This window comes from Melanotaenia boesemani, chromosome 11 (genome assembly GCF_017639745.1).
Source record: "Melanotaenia boesemani isolate fMelBoe1 chromosome 11, fMelBoe1.pri, whole genome shotgun sequence".
Lineage (NCBI taxonomy): Eukaryota > Metazoa > Chordata > Actinopteri > Atheriniformes > Melanotaeniidae > Melanotaenia > Melanotaenia boesemani.
This window is the reverse complement of record NC_055692.1, coordinates 12,385,706-12,408,762: the sequence shown is the minus strand read 5'-3', so window position 1 is coordinate 12,408,762 and position 23,057 is coordinate 12,385,706. Positions and strand designations below refer to the sequence as shown.

Here is a 23,057-nt window from a genome sequence, read left to right as displayed (position 1 = left end):
AAAAACACGACATAAATGTATCGCGCAAACATCATTAATTTAATGCAGTTGTTGGTGCGCTAAGGGGAAAAAATACATCCAAATCACGTAATATTTACGTTTGCTTATTTATAGCTAGTAACTTATAACCTGAACTCGTGATTAAGTTTGTTTGCTTCCTTGAATGACCTTTAGTACACTTTACAACTCTGACAACGTCTCAGTCAAGGATAAAGGTGGGCTTTGTTTGTTAACACAGTCCTGAGCGCAAACATGGGAGTCAGTATTCTTCTCTGGGGAATTCTTTTTTTTGCATCTAAAATAGCTTGTAAGTTAAATGGAAAAGTATTCTGCTGGCTGAAGACTGTTCAAAACCAGACGATCTGCGTCTGGTTAAAGAACTTTAGGTGTAACTCGTTTGTTATTTTTTTCTTTTTCTTTCTTTTCTTTTTTACAAGGTCAAACATGCAGGGGAAAGTGTGGAGCTGTATTGGAAGAATGCTCCTGCCAAACTACCTGTTTGTCTTTATTGAATTGCTGTGCAGACTACAACCAGTCCTGTTTCCAGGTGTCTCCTTACTCCAGTTCTATGCTGGGAGGAAGAGCTCTAAAGATTCTCAGTTTGGACCTTCATCCTGATGAGCACCTTGTCTGCAGGTTTGTGTGTATAAGCAGGTAGTATTATATAGGCAAAAACTCATAAAAGGATTGCCGTAAACCAGTACCACAGATTTAATAATGTTCAGGTTTTGATAAAGCTGCCAGATAAGTGTTTATGGTGTGATGATTATTCAAAGTACACAAAATATACAGTACTGTCCCAAAGTCTTGAGCCATTCCTCATGTATATCATGCTTCCAAGGAGCCTAATCTTCTTTTAATCTTTTGTCTTTAGCAACATTTTTAAGTCTTTCTGGAGGTTTTTCTTTGAACATTTTGTGAATTGGTTACTTATTCATTCATTTTTAGTCTGGGCCTTTACCTGACCATTTTCCGAGGAATGTTTGTTAAGCCAATAAACTCTGACTTTTGAATCATTCAAGCATAAAAAAAAGCATCTAACTCAAGGGGAAAAGTAGTTTTGTGTCTACTTTTAACAGGGAAACATAGCAAAGAACCTAATTTTTAACTATCTTTAGGCACTTTGTAGCTAGCAGCCAGTTGAAGATACAAATTATCTTCCTATGTCTTTAGTTTTAAATGAATGAATTTCAAATGAAGAAACCATATACAAAAAGAAAACAATGAAAAAATAAAAATAGTAAAGATTAGCATTGCATCATCAAATCATGATATAAAGAAGTTCAAAAAAGGAGTGGGAAGAAGGATACACTTTTTTGAAATCCCACCCCATGTACTCATCATGGGTTATATATATTTCTACTTATATATATATATATATATATATATATATATATATATATATATATATATGTATGTATACAGAAGAGAATTAAAATACATTATGGTAAAAAAGAAAAACAAACAATTAAAAATTTCATCTGCTTCATTTGCAGGTTCAAAGGTAAAATTAAACGAGAGGGGTTCATTGATGAAGCAGGCCATGCATACTGTGTCTCACCTCTGTTGTTTGAGACGGGTTGGATACCATTTGAAGTCTCAACAGATGGAATCAATTTTGACCGATCTGGAGAGTATCTGTCAGGTAGGTTATTAAAATATTAAGATAAGGATTTTTTCATTCCTTAATGTATCTAGTGAGACTTTAAAGCTTAAGATGAAATTGAGTCATGCAACAAAACAATGATCCCAAGCACAGCAGCAGATCAACATTCGAATGGCTGAGAAAGAAAAGAATCAAGATGTTAAAGTTAAAGTCCAGACCTCAGCCTGACTAAAATGCTTTGGCAGGACAGTAAGAGAGCTGTGCACGAACAAACAACCATTAACCTAAAAAACCTGAAACAATGCTATAAAGAGGAGTGGACTTAACTTCCTCCTCAATTAAATGACAGACTGATAATGTCATATGGAAAATTATTTAGTTTTTGTTGCTAAAAGGTGGTTCTACAAGCTATTAAATTTAAGGCTGTATTGGTATGTTTAAATTATTGCACAGACCTGGTTGTTTACTCTGTGCCACCTTAAACTATTATTATTGTATTTTATTTTTGTACTATTTTAGTCCATCCCAGCAAAGCAGACCCTGCTTTTGAAGTCACCTTGGTGAATGCAACACAGTGGCAGAACTATGGCGCGCCAAACATGGCAGGACCGCTTAAGATGACTTGGAACAGCTCTGCAGTTGAAGCAGAAGAGGTCAACATAGAGCTGTGGGGTTACAGTGAAGTCAACAGGAGCACAGCAGCAGGGACATCATCACTGCAGGCAGAGTTGAGCTATCTGTACTCTCATAGCAGGAATCTGTCCAACACAGGTGTCTTCAGCTTTACCCCTGAACCCAAAGAGGACTTCTCTGCCTGGGAGTTGGGGAATATCCGCATCACTGCTAGTTCCAAAGCAGAGGGAGAAAGGTATCCACTATACATTTCTGGCTTGCAGCTTCACATTACATCTTAAACTTTGGTTAATGTTGATTAAACTGCATTTTTGGTGTCGTATTAACAAATTCATGTATGTAAAATGAAACTTTAAAAAGACAGTCAATTTTAAAGTAATAAAGGAAATAATTTAGATTCAGTTGTAGCTTCAAACGTGATTAAGACCTAAAATGTAGTGTACCTTATTGTGATAATACCCTACAATTTTTTTTTATCATCATCTGTTTATTTACTTACAATAATTATACAGTCCAGTATTTGTCAGCTCACCTGGAGCTTAGACAATTTGATTTGATTTATTTTAAAACAAGATTTCCATCCAGAATAATAAATAATTTCATTTAATTTAAAATATAGTTTTCCTTCAAGGAACAATATTAGTAATAATAAGTTTTTCCTATTTAATACTCATCAAACAATATTCTCTTTGGATCTAGAAAATTATATTATAAAACAAACCAACAATAGCAAAAAAACAAACAAAACAACAAACAATGTTACAAAGAGAAATGAGAAAAGATCAACAAGTGATACTAAGTTTAAGAGGCTGAGCTATAGTTAGATCTTTGTGGTTTACAAATAAGAAATGGAAGTTCATGCTAAATTATGTAATTGTTTACACACAGGGATGTACAAGGACTCTGGAGTGGAGGTCATGTATTGGCGTGGCACCTGGAGCAGGCTTTTAGAGACAACTCTTCGGCCTGGGCACAGAACAAGTGTCTGCAGTGGGACGCCAAGGAGAAGAAACTGCCCAATTTCCTGAATGAGCTCATTGACTGTCCTTGTACACTGGCCCAGGCCAGAGCAGATACAGGCAGATTTCATGTGAGTCCACCTACCATCATTACTAATATTACAGTAATAAGTAAAATAATCTTTTATGATACTTTACACATTTTATTTACAAACTGAGTTTTCCTGAGCTAACTTACAAATGGAGAAAAATGAAAAGAGGAAAAGGATCAATTCATTAATATGAAATATTTAGATGCTGGGATGCTGGCTTGTACAAGTCTGGCCTAGTCCATGGTAAGAAAAGCTGCAGCCTTCCAGGATCTTAGTTAACAATCTTTAATTGGATCCAGCAGGTGCATTTGTGTGCAGTTCTCTGTGTGTGGTTAACTGAAAGAACAAATAATAACATTTACAGTTAGTTCAAATGCAGTTACTCTGGATTACTATGAAAATAAAAGAAATAACAGTAACTTTGACAATACACAACAATAAGGTAAATAAATCCTCAAATTGTCCACCAGAGGTCTCTCTTAACCATGACATGGATAGCCACTAATAAGTACTTTAAATAGAAACTAGCCTTTTATGATTACAAAGGAGTCACAGTAACACAGTGATGTATACAATATTGTATGTATACAATATTATTTTAGAGCTAAATATGAGAGCTACTAAAAGGCTAGACACAAAGCTATATGACATTTCAATTCCTGTAAGCCGTTTATATCAAACTACACATTCACATTAGTGTTTTGTGTGAACAAACATATGAATAGCTTCAAATTGTAAATAAAGCAACACTTTTATCTTCATTCACGCACACTTAACAGTAGTCACCGACTTAGTGTAGCATCAACAAACTCACATGCTTTACTCAGAGGAGCCCTGCAGTACACAGTAGTCATTTGGGTGCGTTCCATTATTACATCTGGACAGCCAGAGGAGTCCGACCAAGCATATTTGCACAATTATCATTTTGAGGGATGGATATTTTGCTTCGGCAGCAAAAATGCTTTTCATTGAGTTGGTTGTACTGTGTGATTGTGATAGAAAAAAATAAATGGGTTGTTTTTGAATCCTTAATTTATAACCAAAATTCAATCTGAAACCAAAAATGGTTTGTCAAAGCTTGTGTGTAGTTGTTTATGGAACATTAAGTCTTTGTCAGGCCCAATAACATCTAAAAGCTTCCTACTTGAATACAGTTTTGCTTTTTACAAGAACATTGAAAGAAAAGACAACTAGAAACACTCAGAGAGGGCAGACCTCCGCCAAGCCATCGGAATTTTTTTTCCCCAATGATTGTGGGCATTATTATGAATAAGAAGTTCTAACAGTAAAATGCTCTCAATCTCCTCATAGTAAATAATCCTTTAAAAAAATTCAGGATCCAGGCTGTGATCCAGATCACCTCCAAAATCTAATCACTTATTCATTTTTCAATTTCTGAAATTTCCTGAAAATGTAATCAAACTTTGTTCATAACGTTGAGTTATGTTGCAGGTAGACCCACCGACCAGAGGTAAATGTGACTTCTGAATATCACAAGTCACATTTATCCTTTTTTTATCCATTTGTTATTCCAGACTGATTACAGCTGTGACATCGAGAGAGGCAGTGTATGTACTTATCACCCTGGTAGTGTCCACTGTGTCAGGGGAATTCAGGCCAGGTAGGAGAGACAGGAGGACAGAAGAAGTTTTATCCTTTAAAAAAATTTAAACCAAGTACTAGGATTTTTTCCCCCCTTTTTTTATGCAATATTCGTTCATATCTTTACAGTCCCAATCATGGATCAGGGCAGCAGTGCTGCTATGACAGTGCTGGTGCTCTGGTGTTGACAGGAGACTCAGCCGGTGGCAGCACCCCAGACAGGGCTCACGACTGGGGCTCACCTCCATACCAGGAGCCCCCTCGGGTGCCTGGGTATTCCCATTGGCTTTACGATGTTATGAGTTTCCACTACTGTTGCCTGTGGTCTGACCACTGCCACATCTACTTCAAACATCGACCTTCAAGTCTATGTCGCAACTACCAGCCTCCACAAGCAGGTTAGATCATAGTGAAAGAAAATGAAGAGTGTTCTTTTTACAAAGTGCTTTCATTTTACAGAAAAGCCAAGCATGGTTACACCAAGATCTTACTTTGACTCTTGTACCATGATTTTGGATCTTCAGCTCATAATCTAGCTTGATCTTCGTTGTTAACTTAGTGTTTATTCTGGTTTCTGTGACTTGATTTGTAACAAAACTGGGACTTAAAAGCTAATGACAAACAGCAAGAAATGGCGTCGGTGTGTGTGAGTTTGTGAATCTTTGTGTAGCTGCCTTTTTGTGTTCATACACACAAAGTGCTCTGCAAAGTGACATTACAGCAGCAGTTAATACCTGACCAACTTGCAGGTGGATGAATTACAGACTGCAGCTGGAAGTTAAGATGTACAGGATATTAGACCATGCAACTCATCAGAGATTAAAGCAGTTATTAGAAAAACTGTTGAGCAAAACATCAGAAATAGATATGCTTTTGAGTGAACTGTATCAATACTTTCTTTTGTTTCTCAATACTTTACAGGTGTTGTCTTTGGAAATCTGCATTTTGTAACATTTGATGGCCTCAACTACACTTTCAATGGCAAAGGAGAGTATTTTCTTGTGTCTTCACCAGACAGAGAGCTGAGTGTTCAGGCTCGAACAGAACAAGTGAAACTTAATAATGGTGAGTCCATGACTGATGTAAATGTCCTGTCTGCATTGCATAATTATGGGTGCCAATGCTGTAAGGCATTGGCAACATATTGCTATTGCCTTTTTTTTTCCGCTCAAAACTTTGGCGGCTATCTCCTCCTACAGCTTTCACTCTACCCCCACAAAAGTTACATCAATCTGTGCGTCTCGATCGGGACATGTGTGGTATGACTTTTCTCGTACAAAAGTCTGGCGTTTCTCGAGTAAATCGCAATAAACCGCGATTTTTTGAAGACCTGTTTTCCCATAGGAATGAATGGGATTTGGCTCTGAGCAGCCCGAAAAACATAGGTCACTTTGGAAGCCTACAGCTCAGCCATATCTTCACCTAGAAACACCATTCAAAGTTTAAACGGGTCACGAAAGATAAACCTATCACTGGCCCGAAGGGCATTTTCATGTCTCTTACAGTTTGTTCACAATCACTGTTGAAGTTTTAGCAAAAAGTGCCAATCGCGGCGGCCGCGCGGCCGGCACGCCAGGGGGCGGCGGGGCAACGGCACATTGGCACCCATCAAAATTTCTTTGAAATTTTCTAGTTCATCCCTATTATAGTATTGACCATCTCTTTATCCCAAAACTTATTTTAGATTAAACCTTTTCCAGGAGATGTTTGGAAAGATGTTTTTCTTCTATATTTTTTTTTTTTTTTTTTGCCCTTTCTTGTTGAATTTTGTCGTCTCACTGATGGATTCTACAAAAATGTTTTTATATAGTCAATCAGAGGCCCATCAAAGGTATTAAAAGGTCCTCTTTTGCTTTTAATACACTTTTGGGAACTGGTTTTAGGTTTTTTTCAGGGGTGGAACATGATGGCAAAGTACTTAATTTTTTTCTTTTAGCTCAGTGTCTCTTGCGGTCAGATGTGGTAAACAGGAAGAAATGATTATGGTTATAGTATCCTCAGACACTTCAGAACAAGCCCCGGCCAAAGTGACTCATACAATCAGTGAAGTCAAACATCTTAAATATTTGAAATTGCAGTTTTTTTTTTTATTATTTTATCAATCAATGAGTACATAATGCATCTTTGTAATAATGTGATGTTTGTATTCACCAATAAGGTACCTTGGTTAATGCCACACGGCTGTCATCACTGGCTATGAAGGAGAAATCCTCTGATGTCGTTGAGGTACGCCTTATAGATGAACATCTTCAGGTGCTGCGGAACCAAAAGATTCTGCCTTTATTTGAGCAAAGATGGATGGATTTACAAGGTAAGGAGCATCAAGCTTTTCACTCCAGCAACTTTAAAGGGGGACTATAGAATCTTGCTGCAGAGATGGGTGCTAAACAACGTCCAGGTGTATATTTCTTTCCTAAATTGCCCAGTTCAGGAGTTCTTTGTTTCAAGAGTAACTGGTATTTCCAAAATGCAGCATGCACCATTACTGCCAGCATCTTATTTCCTCATTTTTGTTTCAGTCATCACACAAGAAGTGATTAGAAGAAAACAAATAACTGAATTGGAGAAAAGCATGGACTGATTTTTCCTAATCTTTGCAGGACTTTATGATAGCAATCAGCCAGCACTAGTAATGAAGCAAACAAGGCAGGAATGAACAAAGCAAAAAACATTTAAAAAATAATCTGGAAATAAATCAGAACATGACAATCCAACAACCAGCAGACAAAATCCAAACAAACGCAAACATTGTTATTAAATGACACAATCAGGTATTAGAAACTCAGTTAAACTTTCTCTCCTAGGTGTGTTTGTGTTCGCCCCTTGCCCTCAGAATGTGACGGCGATGTTTTCCTCTGGTGTTGGTTTGGAGGTTCGAATGCATGAAGGAACCATGGTAGCCACTGTTTTGCTTCCAGCAGAGTTTTTTAACCACACCCAGGGTCTTCTTGGTCTGATGAACTCTGACCCATCAGATGACTTTATGACCCGTCTCGGAGAGGCCATCTCAGCTGATGCAACATCAGAGGAAATCTTTGCCTTTGGAGCTGGATGTGAGTGTTAAAAAGTGTTAAAACTGGTGTTCACAAATAATCAGTTCTCTTACTTTGACTATCCAAGTCTGATTGCGTCACGTGTGGGGCTGAAAACATGCATACAGAACATGATGTAAGCATTACATGTTATTTGTTTCTACTTGCAGGGAACATTTCAAAAGCATCTTCACTTTTTACCTACGACACAAAGTACCTTGTGGATTCCTACTATTTCCCTACAAGCCACGATGCTGCTTTTGTTCCTGCCTATTCTTTACCAGAGAGACATGATGACTCTTTGTTAGCAGACATGTTGTTGATGTGCACGGGAGAAGGGGCACAGTTCTGTAAATATGACACTCTGATCACTGGGAGTCTTGCAGCAGGAAACTCCACACTCAGGGCCTACCAAAGTTTTCAGACTCTAATAGAAGCTCTGCAGCCAGGTACCAAATGAAGCAAGCTCTCATCTACCCACCAATCAGTTTCTTTTGCACACATAGATAAAAACAACCATTTTATTTATATTAATGTATTTCTTTGTGGACATCATAGACAAGTATTTTCTATAAAGTGCACCTGTGTGTGTGTGTGTGTGTGTCAGGCTTCTGTTAACACTGATTTCTGAACATATTATTGTTCCTTAGTGGTGTCATGTGGTTGGCTTCCCCCTCCCAGGAATGGGAAGAAGAATGGGACTCATTACCTGCATGGGGACACCCTGAGCTTCACCTGCAATGAAGGCTACATCCTGTACAGTTCAACAGAGCGGACCTGTATGGAGGACGGGACGTGGACAGGACAGCAGCCTTACTGTATGATAGGTTAGTAAAAGTAGCTATTTCATCTACTGTAATGAAATTGATAAAAAAAAAAAACAAACAAAAAAACCAAATTCACACAAAAGAGCAAGTATTTTGTAAATACTGCTCAAAAATGATTGAACTCCATATAGAACATTTAGAAAACTCCTTTTGTTGGGGGTATTTACTGATATTTTAATTTCTGGTTTGAGAGTCAGCTGCAACACAGCATCGGTGTGTGTTTTAAATGAAACAAAGAAAAACTGGTTTGTATCACACATTAATGCTGTGAAAAGGATCATGTGAGTTTGGTCCAGTTGATAAGTCCTTATACTAACACAGATTCTCATTTGAAATTTTAAAAATAGTCCCCCCCCCCCCAAAAAAAAAAGAAATCATTCTTTTTGTATAAATCTTTTTTGGGGGGGAATCTGATTTTCTGTCTCTTATGAGAGAATTTGTTGGATTGAACCGATTGTCTCCACAAGAAGAAACTTGACAAAACCTTTTCTTTTCATCGAGCCTCTTTAAAGCAAAGATTAAACAGATCTGCCATGCTGTTGCTTGTGCAAACCATTACCAGTAGAACTATAAGCATCTAAACTTGAATTGGCTTGGCTTTGTGGTTTCAGTCCTAACGATCATTAACACATAATGGGTATTGATGTACTTCTTAGCGGTTTCCATTAGGTGGCAGTATTTCCTACTGAATCCTTAATGTTTTCCACTTTGGACTGTGTTGGTAAGTTCTTTCCATTCTTCTACTATGTAGTGTCAAATAGTCTGATTTTTATTTTATTTTATGTTATTAAACAGAACAACAGCAGGTTATGACATTGCAATTGTAGTGGAGGAGTGAATTAAATAAGTTTCAAGGATTTTCCTCATCACTTTTAGTGAAGTTATGAAACCACTTTTTATTCTGTGATGTCTCCGTGGCTTCACTCTCTCCATCCTGTCCATGGGCATGTTAGAGCTGCAAACACAGACTTCCTCTTGATACTGATCAGGCTGTGTCAACTTTGAAACTCAACACATCAGATTTGGAGGCCTGTTTAACAACTGGCTGAGTCTCAGGTGGACACAAATAATGCTGTCATCAATGACAAATTGATTCAATTAAATAATCACTTTATTATGTAGACCTGTTCAAATCTTTGTTAACATAAATATCTAATCAGCCAATCACATGGCAGCAACTCACTGTATTTAATAATATAGACATGGTGAAGACGACTTGTTGAAGTTCAAACTGAGCATCAGAATGATGAAGAAAGAGGATTTAAGTGACTTTGAATGTGGCATAGTTGTTGGTCTGAGTATTTCATTAACTGCTGATCTACTGGGATTTTCACACACAACCATCTCTTAGAGTTTACAGAGAATGGTCTGAAAAAGAGAAAATATCCAGTGAGCAGCAGTTGTCTGGATGAAAATGTCTTGTTGATGTCAAAGGTCAGAGGATAATTGGCAGACTGGTTGGAGACGATACACAGACAATGGTAACTCAGATAACCACTGGTTCCAACCAAGATTGAATACCATCTCTAAACGCATTACATGTCCAACCTTGATGGGCTGCTCACTAATGTCAGCTTAATGCACAATTCTGCAATTTACACAAATTTACCAAAGATGGACAATAGAAGATTGGAAAAAATTGCCTGGTCTGATGTTCAGCTGCAACATTGAGATAGTAGGGTCAGAACATCAAAGCATGGATCCATTCTGCCTTGTATCAACAGTTTTGGTTGGTTGTGGTGGTGTAATGGTGTGGGGGATTTTTTTTGGCACACTTTGGGCCCCTTATTTACAACTCATTATCATTCAAATTCCACAGCCTACCTGACTATTGTTTCTGATCACATCCATCCCTTTCTGACCACAATAAACCATCTTCCGATGGCTACTTCCAGCATGAGGATGCACCGTGTCACAAAGCTCAAGTCATCTCCATTTGGTTTCTTGTATAATCACCACAGTCTCAGATCTCAATCCAACAGAGTACCTTTGAGATGTGGTGGAACAGGAGATTCTCATCATGGATGTGCATCTGACAAATCTGCAGCAACTCTGATGCTAACATGTTTTTAGAGCAAAATCTCATCTCTGAGGAAAGTTACTAAGACCCTTTTGAACCCATGCCACCAAAAATTAAGGCAGTTTGAAGGCAAACCCCTTCTACTAGCAAGGTTGATCTAATAAAGTGGCTGGTTAGTGCATTTTTCTTATGAATTGGTTATCTGTTGCAGAACTGCCACACCCAACCATCCAGTTTATATGACATTATTCCATTGACTAAACAATCTGAAAGTTATTAAAGTATCTACTCTAATAAGTGTTAAATGTAGTCACATTGACACTGACACATGCATGCTCTTAAAGATACATATACTGTAAGGGAGTGCTTAATTCCCCACAAGGTTGCACAAATAAACACACAAAGGGGCCTTTTTAGTATGTAACCATGATTACTTTTGCTTTGAGGATCTCATTACACAAATAGGAGCTAACAACTGTCAACATGGCCTGAGGTGCTTAATGGCAGGTGTTGGATGAGTTGTTTCCTCCACCTTTCATATATAACCTCTAGCCAAGTAAACAGCAGTAAATACATACTAAGCAGGAGCCTTTTTCCTGCTTGTATATGAGTCACTGCAGCATAACGTGGAAGCTGAGCAGACAACTGAAGTCGCAGTTTAAATGAAAGGGATGAGCCGCTGAACATGAAATGCCACCACAACCAGTTTGACATCTTCATAATGACTACTGTGAAAATTTTGGCTGTCAGTAGAGGTGACAGGAAGTCCAAACCATCTGAGTGGATCTATAGAAGAACCAGCCCATCACTAAAAACCCTACCTATTAAACATAGATGCCCTTCTCTTTAGTGTGCTTTTAACAAAATTAGACTTCATTCTGTAGTGACAGTGTTGTGCATTTTATTATAATGTTGCAAATAAATGTCAGAATTAATATCTTTTGGTGGAAAAGCGTACTGGAGAGCTGAGGGGTGGTAGTTTTGGGAGATGTGGAAAGCAGTAGAATTTACTAGCTTGGCTTTATTTTGTCAAGTTTCTCTGAAATAAGTGATATCTCTGGTTGAAATGTTGCATCCGCACTCGTAACAGGTTCACCTCACCTTAATGGCTTTATAATATTAATAGAAGTCCTTACATAGAGGATAGGAGAGTGATTAAAAGGAAAGTTGACAGCTGCCAGAAAGTGGTTTTCGGAGGAAAAAATGGTGTGGGCTGCAAGCAGAGCCTCTCAATTTTTCTGCCAGCTGTTCTCCCTTCAGATTCCCTGAGATAGAAGCAGCTGAGCACTGAGGGACGTAGAGGAGTGGTTGGAAAATAAAGAAATTTCAAAGAAATCACAAGAATTATTATATTTCTAAACTTTCCAGGGACTGTTGTGCGTAGGCTTTATGTGTTGAGAGCAGCTGCAGTAAAGGCTACTTGACTTTGTGTTAATTGTAAATGGGGGCAGTTTAAGCTTTTGAATGTGGAACATTTGACGACTGACGGCTGAAAGTGACATTTCTGGGATTCCGAGAATACTCTTCACTCTATCTCAGAGTGAGACGCACAGTAGCTCTGAGCAGAAACATGCACTGTAACCATTGAGAGGAGAATCAACAGAATTATTTTTAAGATTATGTAAGCTTTGTCAAAAAAACAAAAACAAAAAAAAAACAAAAGAGAAAAGCTTTACCTGATAAGATTGTTGCTATAGCTGTCAGAGCACAGCAGCGTTATGAAAACCATCCTTTGATTTGTGATTTTTGTGTTAGCATCAATACTTGATGTATGATATTGTTTAGTCCACCACCTTACAATAATTAGAAAACAACACTTTGTTTCACTGTCAGCTTCAACTCTTTCAGTCCAACCTCGTGATTTCTGTCATGTAGAAATGCAGAACTTTCAAATTGTGTGCTTATGCTGCCTGAAGCTTCACATTTTGATCGGTGGAGATCGTTTCAGCCGAGTGATCTGCTGACTTTGACTTTTGCCAGCAGGTGGAAAACTGTGATTGTTAACACCTTCTAAATGCAAGTCCTCCACATGCTCCAAGTTTAATTATATCCAGGGCAGCTTTGCAACATTGATGCTGAAGGCTTCAGCATCCAGATATTTAGTCACGGTGTATCCAAGGCCTGGCTACTTTTTTTTTTTTTTTTTTTTTAGCAAAACGCATTAGTTTAGAAACATATGGGTGTATTTCAGTCTGCTTCACATTGCATCTGTGTTTGTTTTCATTGTTCCCAAGTTGATGTTTTTAAAGATGAGCTTCTGTATTCACATTTAACATACTCCAGTCATTCACAATAGTAAAGCCACTGATGGATAAAGTGAAAAACAGTGATTTTGTTTTTTTGCTGCAGTTCTGTGTTACAGGAAAGCTTGGGTCCTGTCATACATATCTATAGTACTGTGACACATCAAAACATTTTTGCAGACCCCATATTTCCTAAAGAGGCAGTTTAATCCTGTGGGTCAGTGTGCTCAGGACACCCTAGAAGGCCCTTGTTTATGCCCCTGAGGGGGTCAGAGGGGTGTGGCAGCATGAGTTGGGCCTTCACAATATTAAGCTGTTTTAATATTGTTAATAGTCTGTATTTACAGTGTCTCAGAAAAGACCTCAAATTTATGCAATTATTTAATTATATCTTTTCATGGGACAACACTAAAGAAAGGATACTTTGAAACAATGTAAAATAGTCAGTGTACCCCTCAAAATAACTCAACACACAGCCATTAATGTCTAGGCAAGTGGTTGTCTTGGAGGTGTTTTTGTGGTCCTTATCATGGATCATGGGCTGCTTCAGTATGTCACAGTAGATGAGCTCCCCAGTACCGGCAGCACTCAAGCAGTCTCAGACCATGACACTCCCACCACCATGCTTGAATGTAAGAATGTAAGCAAGACACATTTGTCTTTGTACTCCTGTCTTTAGACATTAATGGCTGTGTACTGAGTTATTTTGAGGGGACAGTACATTTAAACTATTAAACAAACTGTACACTCACTTTTTTAAGATACTGCCCCCCCAGATGTTTTATTTTAATTACACAAAGCGTTGTTTGTGAATGTTAGACATATATTGCAATGTAGCCCCTGTTTGCCACCTGATTTGGAGAGAAATAAGAGGATGAGGATGGAGCTCAGGCTCTCCAGAGAAGTCTATATGGACTACAATGGACTGAAATATCTGAACACATTAATGGTTAGTGGACCATAATTTTTTTTCCTGTTGTCCCTGATTACTCTCAAGGTTATATATTGCACTTTTGTGTGTCTCTGTACATTTGATTATTTATTTATTTATTTTTTTGTGTCTTTATTTGTTTTCCGCTCATTTATTTATTTATTTATTTGATTCCCTGGTATTTGTGGATGGAATTTTTGTTTGTGTGGGTACAAAATAAAGAATTAGATATTTTTTGCTATTAAAAAAAAGGAGCTGATACAATGATGTATAGTGATTGTATGATCTTCTTAGCCATACAAAAGTTTGGCTCAGTTAAATAAAAAAAAAGGGGGGGGGGGGGGGGGGGGGGGGGGCGGTGTATCCAAGTACCACCACTGACTATAACCAGAGGGGCATTTGGAGAGCAAAAATGTCAAAATTTATTATCATTAGGAAAGTTATTCTGGTTCCTGCCAAGATTTAATGCCCACGCTTCCACTCTCCTTCAGAGGAGCAACAATAAATTGGCCATCATGAGCACAGTTTTGAATGCATTAAATGAAATGGCTCGTCAGTCTGATTAGTGCTCTGCAACACAAAGGAAATGGCTAAATCATTGACAAATGGGGGCTTTATTTTGATTAAATTCAGAGTGGACAGCCATACTAGTATTCCAAGATTAATTGGTTGCAGAATGATGTTAGAAAATGGGTGTATAATTAGTTATTTGTTCATCAGCTGGATTTGTTTGTCCACTTATACTACCTGTGTTATATTAAGGGTTAGTAAGGAAAAGCTGGTTAAATGTGTAACAAATCTGCATTGGAGGAGAGTCCCAATGGAGGAAAGATTATGTATTATTATAATTTCTAACCTGACAGATGCCTTTTAGAAAGTTCTGTTTTTACTTGGTTGTATTGTGGTATATTTCTCTTTACCCTTGAACATAAGAATTATTGGGTTTTTATTTTATTTTATTTTATCTAAAGACACCACAGATCCTCCACATGGCCCTTCTTGGCAAAAGGCGACTATGTTGAATCAGCATCTTAGTAAAGCATGTTTTTACCTTTACATTTCCATAAGAAACTTATGTGTGTCTGGTATGAGACAGCTCATGAGCAAAGAGTGAGAGAGCACATTTCACCGGTGTTGTGCCGGCCCTACTCCACGCAGAAGGATTTGTTAGGGGTTTTTACGGCAAAAACTTCAAAATATACAACTTTGAGTATATTGAGTTGAGTTTATTTACGGTTGAGTTTATTTTCTTTTTCTTTTTTTGTATTTGCTGTAAGGTTGAGTACTAATCCATTGCATTTCCTACTAATTAATAAACAGGTGATACCATAAAAAAATATGTATTGGTGACCAAAAAGCACTGAACGTAAAGCAGTGGTTGTGTGATTATGTGCCAAGTTAGATGCCAACAAAACCTGCTATTTGAATGAAGATCACTCTTTGAGAACCTATCATTCCAGGTTATAAGGATTTATTGATACAACACCTATATCTAAATTTAGGTTACACACATCAGTCTTCAGATCATTGTCTTTTGAATGGTACAAAAGGTGTGGTACCTATATAGATTGTGTTGAAGGATCAGTGGCTAAAAACAGTTTTTAATACTATGTTGTTACAATTTCACAGAGGATATCGTTGGGTTTGTTCTTGGTGCTGTTGGGTCCGTTTCGGCATTGGTGACAATGGGAATAATGATCACACTACACAACAGGAAACAAAGCAGGTGGGTTACACAACATATTTATTTTGTACATGTACTCCAGAATTCAATATGGAAATTTTATTTTATTACTTTACCTCAACCACTGGCATCTTATAGGTCTCTTGTTGGCTGGTGGCTTTAGGCCTCTTGTAGGTTGTCCTCAGATGTGTAGACTCAGCTGGTATTATAACTATAAACATGTATTAAAAATATTAAACATGTTCAATATTTATGTCAAAATATCTTCACGCGTGTGTGGGAAGACGACGACTCCTAAGTTGTGACTTTGTGGATTGTGACGTGGAACGGAATGTAGCCAATCGGAGAGCGAGCTGACCGGGGAACAAGGAAGGATCTTCTTCGGGCTGTTGCTATGGTTCTTCTTCTACATTTCTGTTAGATCATGTTTGATCACGCAAGATTTCTGGCTCAGAGGACTGGATTCTAGATCAGTTGCAGGACAGCATCATTATGTGTGTGTTGCTCTGTGATGAAATTATCTCAGCACACCACACACAGTATGATCAAAACTTTTACATGTCTGATTTTTATCTCCTCACACATGAGGTCTCGACCAGACAAAAAAATCTCATCAGATTAAAAAAAAAATCTTTGTGTGTACCAGGCCTTAGCTTAATGTTTATAAAGGAAATTGCAGGTGAAATAACTTATGGTTTTTAACACTGAAACCAGTCCTAGAATTAAACAGGAATTTGCTTATCTTTATATGTTTGTCCCTTTTTCATTATAAACCACCAATGTTCAGCTCTTCACAGGTCATGCAGGCAATAATGGCCTGTTTTTATGTAGTAGCCCCCCCAGACAAATACACTCATATATTTCTCATTTGGTCGTGTTACAACTCATAGCTGCCTGTGATCTTGTGAAACTGCTACATAGCTAGAGGTCCTCTTCCCCTTCCATTTCCTTCCCAGCCACCTTTTTGGTGTGCTGGCAGAGAGACACAAAAGCAATGAATCCCACCTGCTCATTTGATATCCATCTTGTCCCAGTCTACTAACCATTAATCATAAATTTCCATTCTGATCTGATCAAACCAGATACCCTGTGGGATCATTCTCAAAACTCCATACCACAGAAACAAAAGGCTAATGGAAGTGCTAGCTCCTGGGCAAGTATAAGTAAATTAAAGGTCTGTTTTATGGTGCATAGGCTTCATTTGGGCTTTCCCCCACTATAAGTCTGGCAGAGAGCGGAAAACTATGAATATTAGAAGTTAATAGCCTGTTCTTGGATTGGGCTTGTGATGGAGCTGCTGTGTTTTCAGGTCATGAGGTCAAGAGTGAGCACACCTGCCCTTTCTTGCAGCCCTTAACATGGAAGGCCATTTGTGATAAGAGAAGGTTTGCAGATGCGGGGGAAGTGATTTCACACATGCAACATGCTGGTACACATGTTTTTATTTGAGTACCAGGGTACACATACAGACAGGAAAGATACTACGCATACAGTAGCCAAAATGTGTCCACAGACATATGATATGTTCCCCAAGAAAGCAGTAACACACACTGACATGCATGAGCACACACATGGGTATTTTTTTCTACCAACAAGTGCAGACATATTTATTTCTCTGCAACATCAGAAGCATTGCAAGATGGAAGTAACAGGAATCTGTTTCGTCTGGGCTGCGTGTCTGAAAGAAAGCTGCAGCGATACTACACAACTCTATATGCGTGTGTGTGCGTGCAACAGGCTAATGGTGCAGACCTCCTGTACCTGTGCTCCTTGTGTCTCAGACTTGCAGGGGTACTTTCCACATCTAGGGTTACCTGGCAGGCTTCAACAGGTCGACTGGCAGCTCACCACAGGAGTTAGAAAGTCATTACACCATAAAGTGAGTCTGTTTGTGTGTGTACCATCATGTCTTCTCTACGGCTAAATGACACATCAAAAGGTGGATGGGGGCTTTGAATGAGGAAAAAAAAAAGTTCAAAATGGATCGAAGGGTTTGGCAAGAACCACGCCAACCTTTCATCATGGATTTGACTAACTGATTGTGAACCATGAGTAACTGAATAATTTCTGAATCTCATCAGAGCTAATATAAAGTGGTGACAGGAACCTGCTGAGACCAGCAGACCTGACAAGTCATCGCAGAATTTTGGGGGGGTAAACCTGTAGATAGTTTTCAAATATATTCCCGCCCTAACATCCTTCCAGTCAGTGTAGGACAAAGATCACTGTCCTTAATGATGTAGGATTACTTCTTTGTGTAATTAAAGAATTCAATCTAATGTTAAATGGATTTAATTAGAAAAAAATAATAACCATTGCATAAAAGCAACACTGCACAAGTTTCTAGCATTAAAACTTTGTGGTTTTGACTCGTTTTGATGGCACATTCCCGGTCATTACCCTGCAGCATCCTGAAGCTGAGAAACCACACATGCCCAACTTTTTTTTTTCATTCTGTGACAGTTGCATTTTTCTTTATAACACTACAACTAGCCAGCAACTAGATATAAACACACTAATTCCGCAAAGAAACGGAAGAGGACATTCCTGAAGGAAGCAAGGAAAAGAAAGGGAGGAAGTGACAAAGCAATAGATAAGACAAGAGCCAACATTAGACTGACTTTCATTAGCTTAAGAGAGGTCACAGAGGTGATGGGGCGCAAGACGGATGCCAAACTCGCTTTTCTTCTCCTCCTCTCACTCCCCCTTCCCTTGTTTCCCCTTGTCAGGTCCAGCATTAAAATGCAATTGAGCAATATCCAAAAAAGAGAACAATAATGAAATATCAGGGGGACTCTTGTGTCCTCCATTAAGCTCCTTTTGGCAAAGCAAATTTGTTCAGCACAACAAGGCAGCCAGACCATCTTTCTGCTGACATGATGCTGGAAAAGAAAAATTAGAAAAGACGAAAATTCTGCCAAAGTTCAAGCACTGCGGCTTTAAGACATCAAATAACACACTGGGGCTTAGAACCAATTTTTTGACATTTATTACCTTGTTTTAGGGACTCATGCAGTATGAGATGCTAATAAAACGCCATTAATAAGAGCTATAAATGCTATTAATAAGAACTGAGACAAGTATTCCTGCCTTGATGCAAAGTTACCAGACGATGTTCTTGCATCTAGTTTAAAATAAATACTTGCTTTTTATTAGTTTATCACCTGGTATGAAGTAGCAGGGGACAGGGAATCTGTGCCAGATTTCATCTGTTTTTTAACTTTCTCCCACATCTCAGCATCAACTGCTCATTTGTTTCTATTGTGGAGTCACTTGAGTTCCTAGATACTGATATATCCAGAATGTTTAAGGGGGAGAGAAGCATGGTCAATGTTACCAAGAAATCACAGCAGATGCTGTTCCTTCTGCAGCAGCTGAATAAATTCAAGCTACCTCAGCTTTACACAATGATTATCACTTTCATCCTTGTTTTGGATCCATAACCATGTGGTTAAGTCCTGCATGGTATCACCTGCCATCGCTTCAGGACACTTTCAATAATAGATTCATAAATAAAGGTGGCAGAAATATAATACTATACTGTTCCATTTGACACTCATTAACAATGGTGGACAGGCTTTACTTTAAACTGCCATATTGACATTGTACAGTCACACATTACAGTGTAAATAAATAATGTAGGTAAAAGAGTGTTTTCTTGCAGGTTTACAATAATGCTCTTTATTTATATTTAATGTTTTTATATATCTCTTCATAGAACATGTTATCCTTAGTTCTAATTTTACATGTATAATGTGAATTGTCTGCTCAAATATGTGAGCAAACACCAAGATAAATTGCTTGTATGTATAATATGCTTGGTGAAAAAATGAATTCTGATAAACAGTCTTGGCATGTTTTGCTAGAAATAACTCAGGTGAGACTAATCACTTAAAAAATAACAACATACCTAAGTAGGAAGTACGCTGTAAAACTTATGTTTTATTTGTGTTAGTTGATCCCTTTAAGTTTTACCTCTTTGATTAAACGATTTGTAAGTGACTTTTTCCTTTTTACTTTCTCTTGCATTTTCAGAAAGATAAAAGCCGAACCACTCGAGATGGTGACCCAAACTCAGACTTGCTAAACACTCAAAGCCGTCTTGGATTGTGGAGCATCTGTGTGAACTGGCTTTGTCAACAAACTTTGCTTTGAGATGAGCTTTTGGAAATCATTTGCAGTCGTGCTGCCCATTTGGATGACCTTCCTCTCTTGACCTGCTGACCTTACCAGGAAAACCTCAGGCATCAGATGTGTTGTTTGGCTCTTGTTTAGTCTGGAAAATCTCCATGTTGCTGCAAATGGAGCACAGGGGGGGGGGCTACAGATGAGGGAACTAAAGTAGAAGATAAAATTCAATGATTGTTTTTATATCCTTGTTTTGCATGACTGAGTGTCCGATCTTCACTAGGAAGAGAATTGTATAAATACTACACCAAAGATGATATCATTACAATCAACACTCCTTTGTTTCCTTGCAGTTTAAAATGGGACCAGATGTGTTAATGCTCGTGTCAAATGTGAAGTGAACGTGATCATTTTTTGGGTTGAAAATCTTCGAACTTGTACACAGCGTTTGTGTGGGCTCGTAGCCTTCAGTCAAACGAGAGGTTTTGCTGAGTGATTGAGCCAAATTAATCTTAAATGTTGCATAAAGGTCAACTCTTTGCACCATATCATCTCTCGGCTTTCTTTGTACGGTTTCATAATTGGATTAGAAAGTAATGACTGAATGAAAGCATCTATAAATGTTTTTAAAAACAAGTGAGGAAATCAGTAATGTGTTATATGTTAGTGGTGTTTGTGCACACTACTCTTTAGAGCTCATGAATCATCCTGATAAAACCCTGCAGGCATGCACAGTCTGGCACAGCACCATGCCCCATCGGACAGACCACCATATCATGTTACCCCCTGGTCCTCTCCTCTGCTTTGAACCTGACTCGCTTTGCCTTCTCCAAAACTACGCCCTTAGGGGTCTAAAAGGAAACAGAGTGACAAGGTCCCTTGTGGCTGATCTCTTAGAGTGATAGGTGGGGGACCAGCTAGGGAGGAAAAGTACTTTATGTTGAAAACTAACTGAAATAACCTGGCTTGTTGCAAATAGAGGGCTTTGAAGATCTTGCTCTATGTGAGCGCTTCAATGCTATATTTATTAGAATCATCCTGCAGACACCAACTATTACTGTGCTGTCATGCTTCAAAAACCCTGTTGTTCTTTTTTTTCTCCCACATAAAACAACATTAATGTTTCTCTGGAGCATATATAGGTATATTTGTACTGTTACCATGGAATAAAACAGACCCCAAAAGCACCACAGAGAATTAGTAAACCCCCTCCCGTATATTGTTGTCTGAAGTCTGTATTAGCTCAGATTTGACTCATTCGCAGTCTAATCTCCTAACTGGGTGCAAATTTCCCCGCTTTCATGTGTCAGTCAATGCTTACAAGAGAGGCAATGGAGCAAGCTGCTGCGTCTGTTTGCAGAGTCAGATGCTGATTAATTGCATTTGGATGAAAGTAGAAGGTTTTTCATCTCGATGGGGGCCTGCTCTAACCCCGAATGTTTACACTCACTTAACTTCTCAACAACCCGGCGTAATTAGTTCAATCATATTCAAACACAAGTAAATGCTAATGCGCTCTGTGGAAGCTTGTTGCTTTCACGTGGGACTTTTCCCAATTCTCAGATCTGCTCTGCATCCCTGGATTATGAAGAAAGGCTTCAGAAGTGGCTTTTGGCTGAGGCTTTTGTTTTTTGATATGCCTTTATGTTTGATGTCAACTCCAGCTTTGCAGGTGTGCTTTGTCCCTTACTGCCTGATGCCTCATGGTTAAGCAGCACCTTCTGATGTTAACTCCTAATTTTAAGGCGTAGGTTGAAATAGATTGAGTTTGAGATTAAGGTGTTTGCCCAAACACAAGGTTTTGTCATTGACAGTGTAACACTTAATTTTGGGAGTAAAGTAAGTTAAGCCTAAAGTGGAAAAAAAAATGTTTCCACTGACAAAACTCAAAGAAGCTGTAGATGTTTTCCCATTGCAACACACCTGATTCAAATTAAATGCTTCTTCAACTGCTTGTCAAGTTCTGCACAAATCATTGACCTATTGACTTGAATCGTTTTGCAGCAGGGAAACATCTAAAACCTGCAGGACGGTGGGCCTTGAGGACCAGAGTTGAAGATCCCCTTCTTTATTGGATTGAGATCTAGTATAGTGGAGACCATTGGAGTACAGCGAACACACCTGACATCTGGATGCTGTTTCTCAGTTTCCTGTTTCTAGCTGTCAGGAATGATACCTGTTTCCCAAGAAGTATAGCTCTTTATCACGGGCTTATATCTAAGTTAAAAAAAAAAAAAAACGTATTAGTTTTTTCCAAAGATTTCCTCATTTGTGATGTTTTACCAGTCTTTTCCTGCAGCTTCATATGTTTCTGAGTCTTTCTATTGGTGTTGTTTTACCATGTTGCCATATGCTGAATGCTGCACCTCATTACTCTAGTCTCAGATACTCTATACTTTCATATACTTTCACAGCATGGTTTGGATGATTGTTGATCTGCACTATGAATCACAGTCCAACCAGCTTTGCTGCATTTGGCTGAATCTGAACAGACAGTATATTCTGTAAACTTTAAAAAAATTAATCTGGCTGCTTCTGTTTTCTATCACATCATTAATAAACACACATCATGAACACTAATGACTCAGTGCCCTTGGAAGCAATACAATACATGGTCATGCCATCACACTGCCTCCATGTGTTTGATAGATGATGATGCATGTATGCTTCAGATCAAGGGCCTTTCCAAGTTTTCTCCATACATTTTTCCTCTCATTAGTCTGGTAAGACGTAATCTTAGTTTCATCCCTTCAAAGGGGCCTATTCCAGAATTGTTCTGTCTTCTATACTTTTATTGAAATCTACTGCAGCCTAATTTAGTGTGAAGTTGACAGGTAAACCTGCAGTGATGTGGAGTGTATACGTGTCTGTTGTGGTGAAGAAAAAGTGGAGCCAATAAGCAAAGCTAAGCTTTTTTGATAACATTTCAGCCCTTCACCTATGGTTATGACCAAAACAATGAGATCACAAATACAAAATGGGCTTCTTCTAAAGGAAGTTTTGGCTCACCCTTCGGTTTGGTTGAAAAACTCAGTCATCTGGGAGGGGGTCAGAGTTGAATCCTCCACACTGAAATGAGCTGCTTGAATCTGGACTGGTTCTTCCTTTCAATCATGCTTTCTTCATGCTTTTTGTTGGAGAAGTTTCATACATGCAACATCAGGAAGAGGCCTATAGAACCACCCATTTCATCCCATCTCAGCTGTCCTGGTGACAAGAAATGGATGGGTTGAATGTCTTTAGTATCTCCTTTTCAAATAGTCTGTGACTGGATGTGATTTTTTTTTTTCTTTTTGTCTG

At 38.4% G+C, this 23,057-nt stretch overlaps 1 protein-coding gene across 4 annotated transcripts; it reads left to right on the top strand.

Annotated features, from left to right (window-relative positions):
* Nucleotides 1-3: 3 nt before the first annotated feature.
* susd2 (sushi domain containing 2) lies at nt 4-21,709 on the top strand. Of its 4 annotated transcripts, XM_041999381.1 has the most exons (15): nt 4-307; nt 438-636; nt 1,497-1,645; nt 2,126-2,474; nt 3,128-3,329; nt 4,826-4,911; nt 5,022-5,290; nt 5,814-5,957; nt 7,051-7,203; nt 7,697-7,945; nt 8,095-8,373; nt 8,575-8,751; nt 15,575-15,671; nt 16,712-16,782; nt 19,665-21,709. In XM_041999381.1, exons 1-14 carry the CDS (start codon nt 253-255, stop codon nt 16,761-16,763), a joined length of 2,460 nt encoding a protein of 819 aa, XP_041855315.1. In that variant the 5' UTR covers nt 4-252; the 3' UTR covers nt 16,764-16,782; nt 19,665-21,709. The 4 variants fall into 4 exon arrangements, with proteins under 4 accessions (XP_041855315.1, XP_041855316.1, XP_041855314.1 ...); XM_041999382.1 differs by lacking the exon at nt 16,712-16,782 and having other exon boundaries at nt 4-215; XM_041999380.1 differs by lacking the exon at nt 16,712-16,782.
* The last annotated feature ends 1,348 nt before the right edge of the window (nt 21,710-23,057 follow it).